Below are 17722 nucleotides of genomic sequence, written 5' to 3' on the forward strand. Positions count from 1 at the left end.
GAGACCATCTCCAAAGAGTCCAACCTAGATTTTGCACTTGTGTCAGAGGCTCAAAGAGGAATCTGGGAGTTTAGATGCACATGCAGCGTGGAGGTAGACATTGAAGCTAGCAGATGTTTACGTCAACATTTTAAAACATGGATAGCTAAAACTAGGCTCCTAAATCCATATTTAGACACATCAGTACAAGTGGCCTGATTTTTCTAAAGTGTTGAACACCTGCATTTTCTATTGAAGATAATAGGATTTGTGGATGCTCAAGACTTTTCAAAATCAGTTACTTATAATCCAATGCCTGCACTGGATTTAGGAGCCTATCTTTAGGTACCAAGGTTTGCAATTTGATTTAGTGCTTTCATTGAAAAAAGCTCTCAGTAACCTGGGACATAACAATTAAATTTCTATGGGAGGTGTGGTCTGATAGCAAAAGCAACATGAAGTGACTCATTTTACAAACACAATTATTATCTAGCTATTGCATTTATGAATGATCTTTTATGTTGATTGATTTCATTTGGGCACTAACCCTCTTAATAGAAATAAACAGGTTTCCTACTTTGCACAAAACAGCACTCCTGACATGCTTTGCCCTCTCTTGAAAACAACTGGCTGTAGAGATGAATGAGGCTCTTTAAAATACAGCTTGACTAATATCTCTGGCATTGGTTTTCCTGTTTCAGTTATGGACATCTGACTGCGTAGCATGGCACCTGCAATGAACTATAAATCCAGCTGTGAGTTGTTCTTTGGTTGGGAACTCTGATTTGTGACCTGATTATTTAAAAATCTACTAGGCTTCGTATCCTTTACACGAGGGAGACTGGCATCACAAACAACATTTAGTAAATAGAAAAGGCTCTCTCCTAATCTAATCCATGTATTTATACTGTATGACTCTCCTTACCATGGAATCTGAGCACCTACGCAAAGGATATTCTCTAGTCTAGTTGTCTAACGAGATTTTGGGAACAGGGGTCCATATTCTTCCGTATTTGTAAAGGGCCATTTACACCTATAAGGCTGTATCAGTAAACAGTAATAACAGACGTTATGCGCAGGGAGAATACATGGTGTACTAGAAAAGCTTTATCCATTTAAATCTGAGGTGCCTATTTTGCTCACAAGTGGAGAACCCAAATGCACCAGTTCTGGTAACCAGAATGTCATAGATATTGTGGTGGAGGGAAAGAAAGCCTTCCTTGCCTTGCATAATCACTGAATAAGATTTAACACATTTATTCTGTAGTCCTTCAGAACTCAGAGCATGATTTTTGCTACTGGATTCTTTAGCCTTCTATTTTGTTCGTCCCACCCATCTGTATATCATTGTATTGAGTCCACTGAATGGATAGTTGAGGACAAAATATGACCAGTGTGACCCACAAGGCCATCAATACCCAGTTGGATGCACAAATGTAGCTTGTTTATGCAAAAAATTTGCTAGTGCAAAGATACAAACATGAAAAATTGCACATTGGAAAAAAAGGAGACTTTGAGGGGACTCTTTTTTTTAAATTATGAAAGTTATCCATAAAATTAGAGATACAGCCTCAACCTGAGCTCCCCTTTAGGCATACACAATTTTGTGCAGGGGTCATGGGGAAAAAATAAAATGTGATCATGTAATTAAAATCAGTATCATAATGCATACATCCAACAGGGCTGAATTCAGGTTGCATAGGCAACCTTAATTCTGGCATTTCCTAACTTTTAAGAGCTTGGCTTTGCAATCTGAATATTTTTACCATAGTTTTTGTATTTAATAAATATATAGAATAGTTCACTTGGGGGAGCTGATCAAAGCAAAATATATACAGTAAATCTGTTCAAGAGATACCTACATTTAGCTGTAGTCTGGCATGTTGTGATGGATGGCCTTACTTTGTTCCTAAATTGTTTTATGTATCTATAGAGCAGGATTTTCACCAGTGCTAGCATTGCCCAGTTCTGCTTCCACTGAAGTCAATGGGATTTTTAACACTGACTTGAATAGGAGCAGAGTCAGGTCAGTGCTGAGTGCTTGGAAAATCCCACCCGTAATGTTCCTCATTGCAGAGAGAAAAGTGAACGTGCACTTAGAAGTTCTCTTCTTTGTTAAAGAAGAGTTAAAGCATTTAAAATCTTAAGCTGTGCTGACATTTATTATGTCATGTTGTCCACTCTTGGAGAATGACAACAACAAAGTGACATAGTGAAGTAGCATCAGTATTTCATATTAACAAAAATGTTGACCTTTTCTATAGCTATAGTGTATTTGTTTGCTGTGGTATTGTACAGAAAATAGGGGTGCCCTCTAAGCTTAGGCCTATAACTGATTTACGTGCTGAGCTTTCTTTACAATTAACCACAGAGTGACTTTTATTGTAGAAAATAGAAGACCAGCAGTCCATTTGCAGGTATTCTGTCATGAATAGGGAAAGGAACTTATTAGAATAAGGAAAATGCTATGCTTTCTAAAGCTACGATTTCTCCCCCCTGCACTTCACTGTAGAAAAGCCGCTTTGAACCATCCCTGACCCCACCCCGCCTCTGACCAGGCTGCCTGCTATAGATGTAAATAAACTGTACACAGTCTTACACAATTGATTCACTACATGGCCTAGAGCAAACCACTGAGTTTCTCTTTGCCTCAGGTTATCCATCCATAAATTGACTGTAGTAATACTTATCCATCTCACGTGAGTTTTGTGTGACTTACTGAATAAATAATTATTACTCCCCCTTTTTGACCTCAGTGGCTAGTCAAAATGTGGAACCCTGTACATGTTCCAGTTGGGAGGAGAAATTGGTGGTAGTCAGGTATTTCTTGGATACAGTTTATTTTGTTTACAAAGAATGTACGAAGTCCTGTGTCTCTGAGCGCAGAAGGAAACAAACAACTTCCTTTGCTCACAGCACCAAGAGCACTCTTTTGAGCCTGAGCCTGTGACCCAAAAACCTCTCCCTAGATTTCTTCCCGGGTTAGCTACATGCCTTCAGCTGCTGCTGCAGGTGCTCTCTCACTCTGTCTGTTCTTGGCTGACCTTAGTTTCTGTGTGATCTCTCTTCCCTTATACCCACACACATACCCAAAACAATACTCAGACAGGAGCTCCCTGGGTTCACACACACCTTTTGTCTTAGGTGGGGCTTATGCATATAGTTATAGTTCACATCTACCAATCTCAATGAGGTTTGAACTCAACCCATGACAAGGTTTCACCCAGCTCATAACATTATAAATGAGGCTTGAAATCCATGAATGGAAAACACGAGACAGGCACTAAGTGTTTGACCTTTTAGCATAGAGTAGGACAGATTTAAAAATACTATATAAAATGTTCCCCTTTTCTTCCTTCCTTAATCAGAGTATTCAATTCAGTCAGCCACAATAAAGATTGGAAAGACTTGTCTCTTAGATTTAGCTCACTACATGAATTTTAACGATACAGTAGGGGTAGAAAACTGATATGGTGTCTTAACCTGAACTAAGCTAAATGAAAGTCTCTGTGTTTTTTTTTTTTTAATCCAGTTGCTTCCAAGATCCGCTACCTACAGGAATACCATAACCGCGTTCTTCACAACATTTACCCTGTGCCCTCTGGAACTGACATTGCAAACACTCTGAAATACTTTTCTCAGACTTTATTGAGGTAAGTTTTAAATTATGCTCTTCAAGAGAAAAAATGTTAGGGGATATGTATTGATTTCTTCTTGGTTAATGGATCTTATGGATCAATGCTCAACCAGAAGGAGTCAGAGCTCAGTTTAATTAAAAATATGGTATAAATAAATTACAGCATTGGCTGTTGCCCAATTTGCCCAGTTGAGTTGCTTGTTGAGTGGCTGATTCTAGAACAAAATATGGTTTGCTTGGACCTATTCTAGGTTAGTGGAGTGCACACATGTGCTTGAAGTAAAGAAGAGAGAAGGTTGCTATAAAATTTCACAAGTTTGACTGTGACCGCTCTGAGAATCCTAAAGCTGTAGGATCCTACTGAGATGAGCCTGAGCAGCAGAACTAGAAGCTGAGCTGTCCCATAGTTCAGTGGGCTTTCAGATCTGGATTTTGGTTCAGCCTATTATAGCAATGGGCATAGACACAAAGTTTGGATCCAGATCTGGATCTGAATGACATTAACGGTTCAGAGTTGTTCTGATCTAGGGATTTGGTTTAGTCCACTCTAGTTGCAATATAAAAACAAATAAGTTCGAAGTATGATTAGAGAATAGGTTTAGATAGGTGATATCACCTTTCAACTTGTTAAAGAGAGCTGTTATAGGTTTGGGATTTCATTAGGAACATTACTTATATTCCAATTTTCCCACAGTATAATGGATTCATTGACCTAAATTTTCAAAGTGGCCTTGAGATGGCCTTTGACATTGCAGATATAATTTTTGTATGCCTACATTTTTGTGGCATATTTTTTCATATGCAGATAGTTTTGAGTTCACGGTGCATTTTTGTGTATAACTACCTGATTTGCACCTACAAAAATATATACGCTTAGAAAATTGCACCCATACTTTAAGAGGCTGCTTTGGAAGTTTGGCCAATCTTGGAGAGAAGAAACATTCTCTCTTGCTCTAAAATATGTTAACAAGCAAGTATTAAAGTTGAATGAAAAACTCATTGAGAGCCCACATTCAGAGACCATGGAATTCAGAAACACTCCATGTTCTGTGTTAACAGGAAAAATACATATGTAGAAATACACGTTACCTGAGTGAAGCAGCTAGTTTTGTAGGTTACAAAAGCAGAATTTAGAGGTCTGCACAACTCTTTTATGTGTGGCTGTTTTAAGTCTGCAGAATTGTTAATTCCATATGAAGGGAGCAATTCCATTTAACTTCTTTATTTCATGCTAGAGGTTGGACTGAACCAAAACCCTGGTACTGATTACCCTGACCTTGATAAGATTTGAGGTGGTACTCACAGTGTATATTCAGATTTGGATATAATTTCATAGATGGCCTCTTTCTTTATAATGGGCAAATCAAAATGCTGAATCTGAACATCCCCCAAATTAGGGAGAGGGCATTAGAAATCCAGCCCTGGATCCAGATCTGAATTTCATATAGTCCATTGCCTGTATCCTCAGAATAGGCCAGATCAAATCTCTAATCCAGACCTCCTTTAACTTTGGAGTGTTTGAAATCTGGTTCTGGACCTGGGTGCTGTGGTGTGAGCCCACCACAACTTCATGCACCTGTTCACACCAAGACAGGGATTAGACAAAACACCTTACCCTACACTGAGTGTGTGGCAAGTGGAAAGAAGGAAACTCCTGTCCAGTGCACGCAATTCCGCTTTCAGGGATCTTAAGTCGGTTTATCCTAAACAAACATCTCAAGACCCTGGCTTGCTCAAGACTTTGTTCAAGAGTTTCCCTGAAGCCTTCTTTCTGCCTCTCACACTATCACCGCGTACACACTCATTATTGCACAATGGAGTATAAACACAGTCAAATATACCCCATTCAGTTGTTAGCATACTAGGTCTTAGCAGGTGTAGTTTTTGCAACCTGTTGTACCTTGACAGTACAGTTACTTTTCTGTGTTATAAACATATTGTCTTAGTTCTTCTGCGTGGGGCAGTCCCACTGTTTTGGGTCAAAGTCATATCTGGTGTAATACCAGTAGCTTCAGTTTAGTTGCAACAAGGATTAACTTGGTCCTTTCGTTTATATACATTCAATGATGTAACAGACTCAGGGGTGGGGGTGGGAAGAAGTGGCTATGGTTGAAAAAAGTGAGGCATTTACTTTTTATGAATAAACATCACATAAAATCACCATACACAATGCATAACATATTGATTCATTTAGCTCCTCCTCAATTTTCTCTTTGGGCAGAAGCATTTCTTTACATTACAGCATGAATTTAAGTTTCATGCATTTCTCATTTCCAGCCTTTCCTCCCTCACTTTAGGATTGACCTAGAACATAATAAACGTCTTATAGAATACCTGCTTCTTTCTTGTTTTCTGAGGAAAAAACTCCCTCTGTGCATTTCTTAACTACAGACAAAATTATTTATTTAATGAACAGTTATTAATGCACAAGATATTTTTTACTGCTTTTCCTGGGTATGGAGAGATGCAATTTCTCTGGCACCATTTCTCAAAGAAACACCTCGGGAAGGTAGTAATTTGGAGAGTGGCCTAAGTTGCAGCAAGGGAGCCCAAACTTTGACCAGTTAAGAGATGCATTGGCAACTCATTTGCATACAGTGGGACAGATTCAGTATGGAGGTGCCTGCAGATACTACAGGTCCCAGTGTACAGTGCTCCATATTGAGTAGAAAAGGGAACGAGCTACAGTGGCCAGATCTGAATCTGCAGCCAAACTTTCTCAGAGTTCAGGATTGTTATTGGATCTGGAGTTTTGACTGGTCGCATTATAGAATTTGGGGTCAGCTGCATATCCAGATTCAGAGATTCTCTGAGTTTGGGGTGGTAGGAACTGGGGCTTTGGTAAGGGCACATCTCTAATACCTGAATTGAATAGAAGGCCTCTATGATCAAGATGGAGTATTGTATGCTGGGACCTGTAGTCTCCATGAGTCCCACCTTTATATTAAGGAAGAGGGAGGCCCTGAGATGAGTGTTAGCCATCATGGCCTTACGCTTTCCAAAACAAGGATTTATTAATGCTGTAATGTCCCTCCTGGAAATATTGCTCCCGGGGCAGCACTTCTAGGGAGTGACGTGTTAGCAAGTGAAGGAACTGAATTTGGTGGATAACTGGGTAGCATCTGTTCAGAGAGAGGGGTTGAATGAAATTTAATACCTCCACATCTCAAATCAGAAGCTGCAAAATGTATCATATGAAAGTCAACCAAATTTAAAAAAGCAAATCCAAAAAAGAGGAATCAGCACTCTGATAATTCACTTTTAAAATCCTAATAGATCTTGGTTGGTTTACTGATATGATTTCATAAAAACTGACAGAACAGTCTTGTTACCACTTTTCTTAGACTGGACATTGGGTAACAGAAACCAAAATAATTTACAGGCATACAAGGCACAATAAGAAAAAAACAATTATGCAGTAACTTTTCTTAGGGTAGATTATATTGTATATATATAACATCTGCATACTTGACAGATCAGGCATGCCTGACTATAGCCACCTTTGCTCAGAGATGTAATTATAAAAATTTTAATATATATGGCAAATAAATCAGGCCCTCTCTTGCAAACACATAAGCATGAGTGAAACTTTCTCATGTGAGTTGTCACACTGACTTCTATGGGACAACACGTGAGTAAAGTTCACGTGTGTTTAAGTATTTGAAAGATTGGGGCCTGAATTCTGTGTAGGGTGGGTGGAATTTTCAAAAGCGCTTACCATTGACCTAACTCTGCTCCACTGAAGTCAATGGATGTTTCAATGCCACATCTATACTTTATTGGTTTTAACATTGACTTCAATGGGAGTAGTGGTATGCCAACACTGGCCACTTTTGGAAGCTCACCCTACAGGTACGGTACATGTAAAACAAGTTGGTCTATTGTTTAATATATTAAAATAGTATATGATACTTTTATAGGAGCATGAAAAAGTTTATTAGCTAGCCCTGTAATGCATATTCATTTTCTGTTAGGCTAGCCAAAATATACCTTTGTTGCTTAAGCAGCAATTTATTCTATTTTTAAAATTATTAATCATTTCAGAACAATTGGACTAACGTGTTTATAACAATTTTAAAAAGACATAGCAAGCTGGTTGATTTTTAGTCTCTATTTTGATGCCCACTAAACTATTTTAATTTTTGAAATTATCTTTCCTTTAGTTTGTAGTGAGTTTTGTTGAATAATAACGTAAGTAGCAGCAGGAATGTATGATAACACACTGTCTGATGTGCAGTTCTATAACTGGTATTGCTTGCTTAGCCCTTAGATTTGGAAGTACCTATTTACCAAAAGAGTGTTTGTATTCATAAAATAAAATGTTTCCTCCCCAAATATGGGCAAAATTAGAAACACACATAAACAACCATTATCATTAGCTCTCAAACATATGCTAAAGATCATCTACTATATATTATTTTATAGCTTCTCCAAATGTAGTTTAGTTAACATTTTAGAAATATTATATTATTTCTAAATCCATGTGCCTGTTTAAACTTCATTATCTCAAATGATACTGACGGAATGTCATGAAACAGTATCATAAAATACATACAGACATTATTTTGATGCGATAAACATGTGATTTTTAAGACTATCTTAACAAACCCACATGTTTATTCTTTGCTAAAACATGTTTCTGAAAGTGCCACACCTATATTTTACAAGTTTTCACTCCCTTGGTTCAAACAATGTTATTGAAAAAATATTTCCCCCAAACCTTCTCAGAAGCAAATTCTCCAGCTATTTGGACACAGCTATTCTTTTCATAGCAAGCAGCTCAATTCCCAAATTCTGCTTAACTGTGAAACATGGGTATGGCACTGAAACATGCATTTTTATATTTTTGCTCCTTATGAACCAGATAACACATGAGATGCAATGAAAATTTTTACAAATGGCAATTTTTAATTTTACTCTCTTGAAGCATGGAAATGAATGGTTGCTAGATTTGCCAACATACTGGTATTGGTAGAAATTGCATCTTATGTGGGGTATATCTGGTGTTTTATTATTTGTTTTATAGTGTCATTTCAATGTAATGTGCTGTTCTTTGTGTCTTTGTTGTCTCTTTTTTTTCTTTGTCCCCCCAACAGCATTTTGTCCCGCACAGGGAAGAAGGAGAATCAAGATGCCTCCAATTTGACAGTGCCCATGACCATGTGTCTTTTTCCTGTGCCATTCCCACTCACCCCATCTCTAAGACCACAGGTCAGTTCCATCAACCCTACTGTTACTCGCTCCCTCCTTTACAGCGTCCTGCGAGATGCTCCATCTGAACGCGGCCAGCAAAGTCGTGATGCTCAGTTATCAGACTACCCATCATTGGACTATCAAGGACTTTACGTGACATTGGTGACTCTGCTGGATCTAGTTCCTTTGCTACAGCATGGTCAGCATGGTAAGCAGGTCTTTGAATCCTTACCGTACACGTAGATCCAGTGCTCTGAATCCATGTGTGGTATGTAAGGCCTGGGCTACGCTACACAGTTATGTTGACGTAAGCTTCCTTGTGTCAACCTAGCTGTGGAAGTGTCTACACATAAATTTGGCTCCTGCCGATGTAAGCGCCTCTTTATGCCGATTTAGTAACACCACCTCTCTGAGTGGCATAGAGTCACGGTCAATGTAATTAGGTTGACGCAGTGTCAGTGTAGACGCTGTGTTGGTTAAATTGACTGTTCCTGGCTTTCAGGGGATGTCCCACAATGCCCCACACTGACAATTCAATCGATACAAGTGATCCTGGTGAGGAGGTGAACTGCTGACACAAGGACCCAAGTGTGCGTGCACACAAGCGATTTAATAATTGCTGATGTAAGTTAGGTCAACATATTTTGTAGTGTAGACATGGCCTTAATAAAATAATAGAGATGGGCCTAAACTGATCTAGATTTTGAACCTATTCAAAAAATGGAAGTATTTTTATCTGGCCTTTTGGTTTGACTCCATTGAAGAGTCAGGGCCTATTTGCAAATTGTGGACCTGGCTTTGGGTTTGGATTCTGGAGCCCACTATTGCTCAGGGATGTGAGGATCAGGCCCATCTCTGAGTAAAATGTGAAGTGGATTTGATAAAAGATCTTAACAACATTTTAACAATGTAATAGAGACTGGTTTAAAATGTAACTGGGTAAAAAGAAAGGATTGTAAGTCTGAATATACAGAAATAGGGGTTTTTGCACAGTGCTTTGAATCATCTCATCACAAAATTTGTTAGATTTTGGTTACATGTTGCTATTTATATTGTTCTTAGTCAACTCCTCCAGTATTCAATTTTGTAGACTGTGGTTATCTTTACTGAAAGTCTGGGGCCCAGTTCTCCCCATCTTAGGATACCAGTATCTATCTTGATTTCAGTGGGTGTTACTTGTACACTGAGGTGCAGAGAACTGTGCTCTAGGCTGCTAAGTTTTGGTAAGTATATGAATTAATTTAACAGGAAAGAGTTCCCTGTTGCTTTCAGAATTCCTTTGGGATTGATATCATATTTTGATCCCAGTAGAGATGTAGAAAGAGATGATATGATGTATGTACAGTGGATTAAAATTTGCAAGGAAACTGGTCATTTATTCCTTCCTTCAGCTTAGTAATGTCTTTAATAAAATTTAGTTATCAGAACAACTTAGATCTGTTGGGTAAGAACAATGCTGTTGTGCCTTCAGCCAGACCACTTGTGTTTTGATCCTGTCAGATTTCACAAGCTAGGCCACCCTTGTACTTAATACTTTTTCTGCAAGATGCTGAGCATTTATTGCAAGAGAGAGGCACTCTGCGTCCTGCAGTATCTGGCCCTTGCATGGAGGACCTTTGAGGAACACTAAAATGGAATACAGTAACGATTGTTAGAGCTTATAGCGTGCTTTTCGGCCATAGATCTCTAAGCTCTTTACAAAGGTAGGTATAAATATCCCCAGTTTACAGATGGGGAAACAGAGGTACAGGCTGCCTAAGTGACTTGCCCAAGGACACATAGTGAGTTAGTCACAGAGCTTGGACTAGAAACCCAGGTGCTGCAGGGGGTGGTTTTTGTGATTCATAGGAACATAGGAAGTGCCAGACTGGATCAGACTCAAGGGTACCTCTAGTCCAGTATCCTGTCTCTGGCAGTGGCCGGCACCAGATACTTCAGAGGAAGGCAAATGTGGGAGAATCTGCCTCCCTCCTCACAGGTCTGATCCTGATATCTAAAGATTGGCTTAAGCCCTGAAGCACAAGGTTTAATATCCCTTCCACAATTTTGGGTATAATTAATTATGATAACTCTGAATATACTTGATATCCATATAAATATCCAATCTCTTTTTAAATCTTGGTGAGTTCTTGGCCTCAATGACTTACTGTGGTAATGAATTCAACAGTTTAATCACTTGTCATGTTGAAAATACAGTGGCATTCTTCCCTCTGAGTCAGCACAGAACCAGTGCCCCAGTTTGGTGTTCTGGAGGCACTTTGCTGCTCTTTGAATGAGATTTAAAACTTAGGTTCTGCTTTCCTGTGGTTATGACAGCTTCTACGGCACTCTTTGCAAGAATAGGTCGGTTAATATACCAATGTCCTGGCCAAATTCTAACATTGATAGTGGCATTCTCCCTACCTAAACCCACGCCCCCATCCATGCTCCTGTGCTGGTTTTACAGAGTTCATTTCCCTCTAAACTGTTGCTATTTGCTGTTAAACAGCTGCCTCCTTCCACCCTAGAAGGAAATTCATTATAATGGTGGGTGAAGTGATTCCTGTGTGTTGTTTAAATATCAACTAAATTTCTAAACAATTTTGGGGAGACAGGCACAATTTAAGTGTAAGTTATTATGATAGTTTTGTAAACAGTCCATAAACCAAAAAATACATCATGTTTTTTTCTAATATAATGATGCTCTGTTTATTGAATTTTCTTTGACAGATCTTGGACAGTCAATTTTTTACACAACCACATGTTTGCTTCCTTTTCTCAATGATGACATCCTGAGTACTTTGCCTTATACAATGATTTCAACATTAGCCACCTTTCCACCATTTCTGCACAAGGATATTATAGAGTATCTCAGTACCTCTTTTCTACCTATGGCTATATGTAAGTGGAGTTCACTCTAATAATGTTACGTTTCAGAAAGTATATAGGGTTTTGAAATAACATTAGACCATAGTTATGTTTTATTTACCATGGGGATGTGGTTACATATTAATCCACTTGCTTGCCTACAAAAAATAATTCAGTGTGGCTGCTCTTACCAGAGGAAGTAAGTAGTTCTACAGAATGTCTACTTTCTATGCTGTATTACTAGCTTATTTCTTTTCACTTCAGGGGTGAAATAAAACATCTTCAGGTGATATATTGTACTTATTACACTGAGAGCTTCCAATGGCAGCAGTGGGAGTCCTGAATACAGAGCAAATGTACAATATGGTCCTGAAAATACAGATGCACCAGCAATAGGTGTAACATTTGCATCGGAATGCACATGAACAACTACGGTCAATATAACTGATGGACATCCAATGGCAGAATTTGGCTCTATCTATTTATCTTATTGTTTTGTACTGAGTAACTATGGGTGCCAATGGAATCTGTTCTAACTGTAATTGTCAGGAAGTAATCTGATAGGTAGTTGATTTTCTGCTTTTCTTTGAAAAGATATTGAATTACTGCATAAAGTTAAAATCCCTGCAAGCTTTGGATTCAAAGCAGTATTGACTATCTGTGTTTTGAACACTCATCTATGTACCTGATAAAAGCTTGCTGACCTTTCAGTAGCTGCTGTAAATACTCTATATGTCTTTTTTCACATTTCACAAATTTGGAGATTGGGGACTATAACAAGAGTCAAGTTGCACCATAACCCTTTGTTATCAGCTCTATAGACCTTTGCTGTATGCAGTGTTGTTGTGTAGCCATGTTGGTCCCAGGATATTCGAGTCCTTTATCTAACAGTATGAACTATTTCTGCATTCAGAGCTTCATTAATGGTACTGGGAGTTTTGCACAGCAAATATCTACAGAATATGGGAAGAAGCATGGTCTAGTGTCCTAAAGCCTAGAACTCTGAGGAGGTCTGTTATCTACTATTCCTGGCTCTCCCACAGATTTGCTGTGTGACCCTGGGCAGGCCATTAACAGCTCTGTACCTCAGTTTTCCCATTTGCAAAGTGGGAATAATAATACTTCCTTATATCATGAGGGTCTTGTGAGGCTTGATTCTATAATGTTTTCTAAAGCTCTTTTATATTGTGGATGGAAGATCCTATAGAAATACAGATCAATATGCAATAGTCTCACTGTGGTTTTAAAGAATCTTGAACTAAAGCTTTATCTCTCCATTACGCTAGTCTGAAAAATGCATCCAATGCAGAACTTTCTATAGAGTGCTCCTCCAATCCTGAATTTCCTCAAATCTCTGAAACTAGTCTCCAAAACAACCTATTAAGCCTAATTCTGTCTTTAGTTAAATGGATACTAGTCCCCCCAGTAGATATTGTACATATGTAACTGAGAGCAATAGTTAGCCAATTGCCTTTTTCTAACACAGCTTTCTCAAATCACTGTATAAATCAATCCAACTCTATATTTTGTTTCTAATACCGCATGGTACCTTTTCTCTGTAGACTGTATTTTAAATGCTAGGTCAGAACTGCGGGAGAATGCATATTTCGCAATATAAATTCTCACAAACAGATCATGCCATAATAATTTGGGGATTGTTTTGAGCGGCATGTAATTACTGGGATACTGACTTGGCAGAGAATAGTTCCAGCAGAGCAGTAATTAAATCAGAGGTAATTACACTTGTGGCGTGTACATTCAGGGGTATCAATTATATTCATTGTATGAGTGCTATGATCAGTGGGTCTGGCCATCTATACCACATTGCTGAACTGTTTCACAGCCTCTCTTCCACTAACCCCACTTGCTTAAGCAGCTCATAACCCCAGCAATGGGCTCCACCAAGCCTTTGCTTTGTAACTCTGTTTCTGCCATTGATATCCAGAGATGAATGATGGCAGTCCAATAAATACCCTCAATCTTCAGGGCTTTCCCAGGATCCTAGCTGGTGGTGACCACTAGCTCAACACTGATCAGCCCACTAGGAGAGCAGCAGAAGCTCCAGCTAGGGTCTATTAAGTCTTATCTCCTACAATCAAAATCATAGCTCCCATATTTAAACACTGCTGTTGGTATCACTGTCCTAGTATAGTTATCCCAGCTAGTGAGAAATGGGATTTAGTTTGAAAATAGTGTTTAAAATTATGTTGCCTAGGGACAAATCTATGCTATAGACCAGGGGGCAGCAACCTATGGCACGCGAGCCAATTTTTAATGGCATGCTGCTGTCTGCTGGACCCGGGCAGACAGCAGCGTGCCACTAAAAATCCTGCCCGGCCCGGCCCGCTCTATTCCGCCTTCTGCCCACCGCTCTCTTCTTGCAGGGCAGGCAGGCTTCCCACTCCCGCCGCCTCTTCCCCCAGTGTGCAGGGTTCGTGCCCCTCCTCCTCTCCCTTTCTGCAGCTGATCAGCTGATGGCCCTTGCTACGGAGCAGGAGCGGGAGAGGTAAAAGCGGAGCCACAGCGCGCTCATTGCTCCAGGGACCTTGGGAAGGGAGTGGAATCAGGGCCTATCCCCTCCAGCCCCCTGCTGTGAGCTGCTCAGGGCAGGGGGCTGGGAGCACCCCCACAACCCCAGCACACACCCCAGCCCTCTGCCCTGAACCCTCCTCACACACACCCAGCCCTCTGCCCACAACCCCAGCCCTGACTCCGGCATCCCCCACACATCCCCAGCCCCCCCACACCACATGCCCTGACTCTTGCACTCCCCACATCCCCACTCTCACCCTGAGCACCAAACGGGAGCTCCTGCACACCGCCCCCCAACATTCCCACCTGCACCCCTCGCACCAAATGGGAGCTGCCCAGGTAAGTGCTCCACACCCAAACCTCCTGCCCCTACCCTGAGCCCCCTCCCTCATTCTAGCTCCTGGCCAGACCCTGCACCCCAACCCCCAGCCTGCTCCTTCACCCCCAGCCCTGTTCTCAGCACACTCCCACCCTCATCTCAGTGCATTAGAGAGAGGAAGAGAATGGCTAGAACCAGGGAGAAGGTAGGTACCTACTCTATGTGGACAGGGCCGGGACTCCAGACCGGCAGTGGGCTGAGTGGGGCTGGCAGCCAGGACCCTGGGTGGCAGGCGCCGGCGGACAGAACCCCAGACCGGCAGAGGGCTGAGCAGCAGCGGGCTGAGCCACTCAGCCCACTGCCAGTCTGGGGTCCCGGCCGCTGGCCCTGCTCAGCCCACTGCCAGCAACAGGCTGAGCGGGCCGGCGGCGTAAGATCAGCATTTTAATTTAATTTTAAATGAAGCTTCTTAAACATTTTGAAAACCTTGTTTACATACAACAATAGTTTAGTTATATAGTATATAGACTTAGAGAGAGAGACTTTCAGTCATAGAATATCAGGGCTGGAAGGGACCTCAGGAGATCATCTAAGTCCAACCCCCTGCTCAAAGTAGGACAAATCCCCAATTTTTGCCCCAGATCCCTCCTTCTAAAAAACGTTAAAATGTATTATTGACATGTGAAACCTTAAATAAAAGTGAATAAATGAAGACTTGGCACACCACTTCTAAAAGGTTGCTGACCCCTGCTATAGACCAACAATAGCCAGCACGCTATTCCACTCCAGCCCCACCCACCATTCCTCAACACCATTCCTCTCATTGTCCCTGTTGCCCCACTCAGTAGCTCCCCAAGCTTCCCATTGTTTCCCACAAGGACCTAAATCCTAACAGCAAAAGACTGTAGGCTATGGTGTGTTGTAAGCTGATATTTTGGCCATTTTGTGGGTTGTAGACTGAAAAATTTGAGAACCACGGTTCTGGAGCAGGGTTTTGCTAGCACAGCTGTCAGACAGAAACCTTGCTATTCAGGGGAACTGGGCTAAAACCCTGTGAGCAAACACCACATCTACAATAGTCTTTCTTTTGCCATCAGAGAGCTTTTACCCCATCACGTTTTTTTTTTTTTTTTTTAAAAATACATGCAGCCCTATGCATTTTATTTGCGTCAGTCAAAATCTAAACTGGGTGCAGTTGTTTTCTAATTTTTCTTGCTGTACGCTAGGAGATATTTTTTGCTTCCCTTTAAGTGGGATCTTCGAGGAGAGAAGGAGTGCCTGCACACGTCACTCTGTCTGCATCTTCAATGCTAATGATTGCAATGCAGTACACGTCAAATCCTGGTATGTATAAATAAATATGCACCATTGTTTGTATCTCTCTGTCAAGGGTATGAGTCATGAAATATTACGTCAAAGAGAGTGTTTGAGAACTCAGCTCACTGGAAGTTCAGACAATTGGAAATGCTCTTCCTCTCCATGCTGGTATTGCAAAATGGGATTTAAAAATAATCCTTTCAGTTAAAACTTGCCATTTCTGAGACTGGTATTTGAAGCAGCAATGTTCCAGATAACTAGGCTTGTCCAGATTCCTTATTTATTTTATTTGTTTACAATTTTGATAGATAATGTCGGTTATTTGTAAGCATTTTTTTCTATTTTTATCAAATTAAATTTTCACAGATGTACAAAATTATGTGTTTTAAGCATATTTTATTAATTTCTGTTGATTTAAATGTTCACAGTTGTGGGTATGGGGGGGGTCAGAGAACAGGGTCAGGAATCAGACAATAAATATTCAGTGACAGTAGATGTTGAGACTGAAAAAAGCTACAGCTTTATAACAATTAAAACACAAATTGTCACCACATGTCAAAACATACAAAGTAAATATTCTTAAATCCAACCCTAATAAGTTCTCAAGCAGCATTCTTCTTACTCTCTCTATCTGTAAATTTCGATTATTATCGATGGAAATATTTTGAAATTGAGACTTTAAAGCAGTCCTGCTTATTTTAGCTTAACACCAGAAAATGGAACATTCTAACACAGGGGTCTCAAACTCAAATGATCACGAGGGCCACATGAGGATTAGTACATTGGCCCAGGGGCCGCATCACTGGCACCCCGCCCCCACTCCACCCCTTCCATGAGGCCCCGCCTCTTCCCACCCCTTCCCTGCCCCCATTCCCGTGCGGGGTGCGGCATGGGGCTCAGGGCAGGGGGTTGGGGTGCAGCAGGGGGTTGGGGTGCAGGAGGGGTTTGGAGTGCGGCAGGAGATTTGGCTGCAGGAGGGGTTAGGGGGGTGGGCTCCAGCCTGGCGTGCAATGGGGACAGGGCAGGCTGCCTGCCTGCCCTGCCCCCGCGCCGCTCCGGCAAGCGCCTGGAACCTGGGGGAAGGGAGGCACAGGGGTCTGTGTGTTGCCCTGGGTGCGCCTCCAGGCACCGCCCCCCGTAGCTCCCATTGGGTGGGAACAGGGAATTACTAACCACTATCAGGTAGATAGAATCTGTTTTATTGTCTCATATACTGGACTCTTATACTGCTAGAATCACAATTGTTGTCACTTTTTTAGCAAGACAGCTGTCTACAGGCTCCAAAATAAACTGTAATTAATTTAATTGTAATTAAAAAGCACTTGAAGACAAAATCTGCTCTCTCTAACATTGGCGCAGCCCCAGTGAAGTCAGTGAGGTCACACTACTGTCAAGTGAAGACAACATTCGACCCATAGGAATTGACTCTCTTTGCCATAAACAACTCTCTCCTATTCTATTTATTTATAAAGTTGTGTAGATATTGAAATGCACTGGGCCATCTGTACCATGAGCATGTGAAGAAGTCTCCCACAATACAAACCTAATTAACCAAAGCTGAATAAAAGTAGGCCACAACCTAGAAATAAGCTATTTATATGACAAATTTTAAATATGAATGAGATTTTTGTATGAAGTATTTTGCTTTTTGACTCCCAGATCCCTGCTCTAGCCACAACACTGTTACACCAGAGCTGAATTTGGCATTATATATTCACATACCGCCATAAAAACAAGGTCTAAGTGAATAGGCAGATAAATCAGATGGAGGCAAGGGGAACTACTCCATCTCTGTGTAAAGAGTAAGTGCCAAAATTCGGTACACTAGTAATTCTCATCATTTACTGCATTCCTCAGCATCAACAAACTACTGACATTTAATTTCGGACGCTCAATTA

General features: G+C 40.7%; 1 protein-coding gene across 11 annotated transcripts in view; it reads left to right on the forward strand.

The window, feature by feature from the left end:
• The window catches only part of UNC79 (unc-79 homolog, NALCN channel complex subunit), a 161993-nt gene that overhangs the window by 3443 nt on the left and 140828 nt on the right, over positions 1–17722 (forward strand). For 8 of the 11 annotated variants that reach the window (XM_073349519.1, XM_073349521.1, XM_073349522.1 and 5 more), the window contains exons 2-5: positions 3512–3632; positions 8713–9017; positions 11519–11689; positions 15759–15851. In XM_073349519.1, the coding sequence (XP_073205620.1) occupies positions 3512–3632; positions 8713–9017; positions 11519–11689; positions 15759–15851 (690 nt within the window). Of the gene's footprint in view, positions 1–3511; positions 3633–8712; positions 9018–11518; positions 11690–15758; positions 15852–17722 lie in introns of those variants that run through there. The other 3 variants (XM_073349523.1, XM_073349525.1, XM_073349526.1) reach the window with 3 other exon arrangements.

This window comes from Lepidochelys kempii, chromosome 6 (genome assembly GCF_965140265.1).
Source record: "Lepidochelys kempii isolate rLepKem1 chromosome 6, rLepKem1.hap2, whole genome shotgun sequence".
Taxonomy (NCBI): Eukaryota; Metazoa; Chordata; order Testudines; family Cheloniidae; genus Lepidochelys; species Lepidochelys kempii.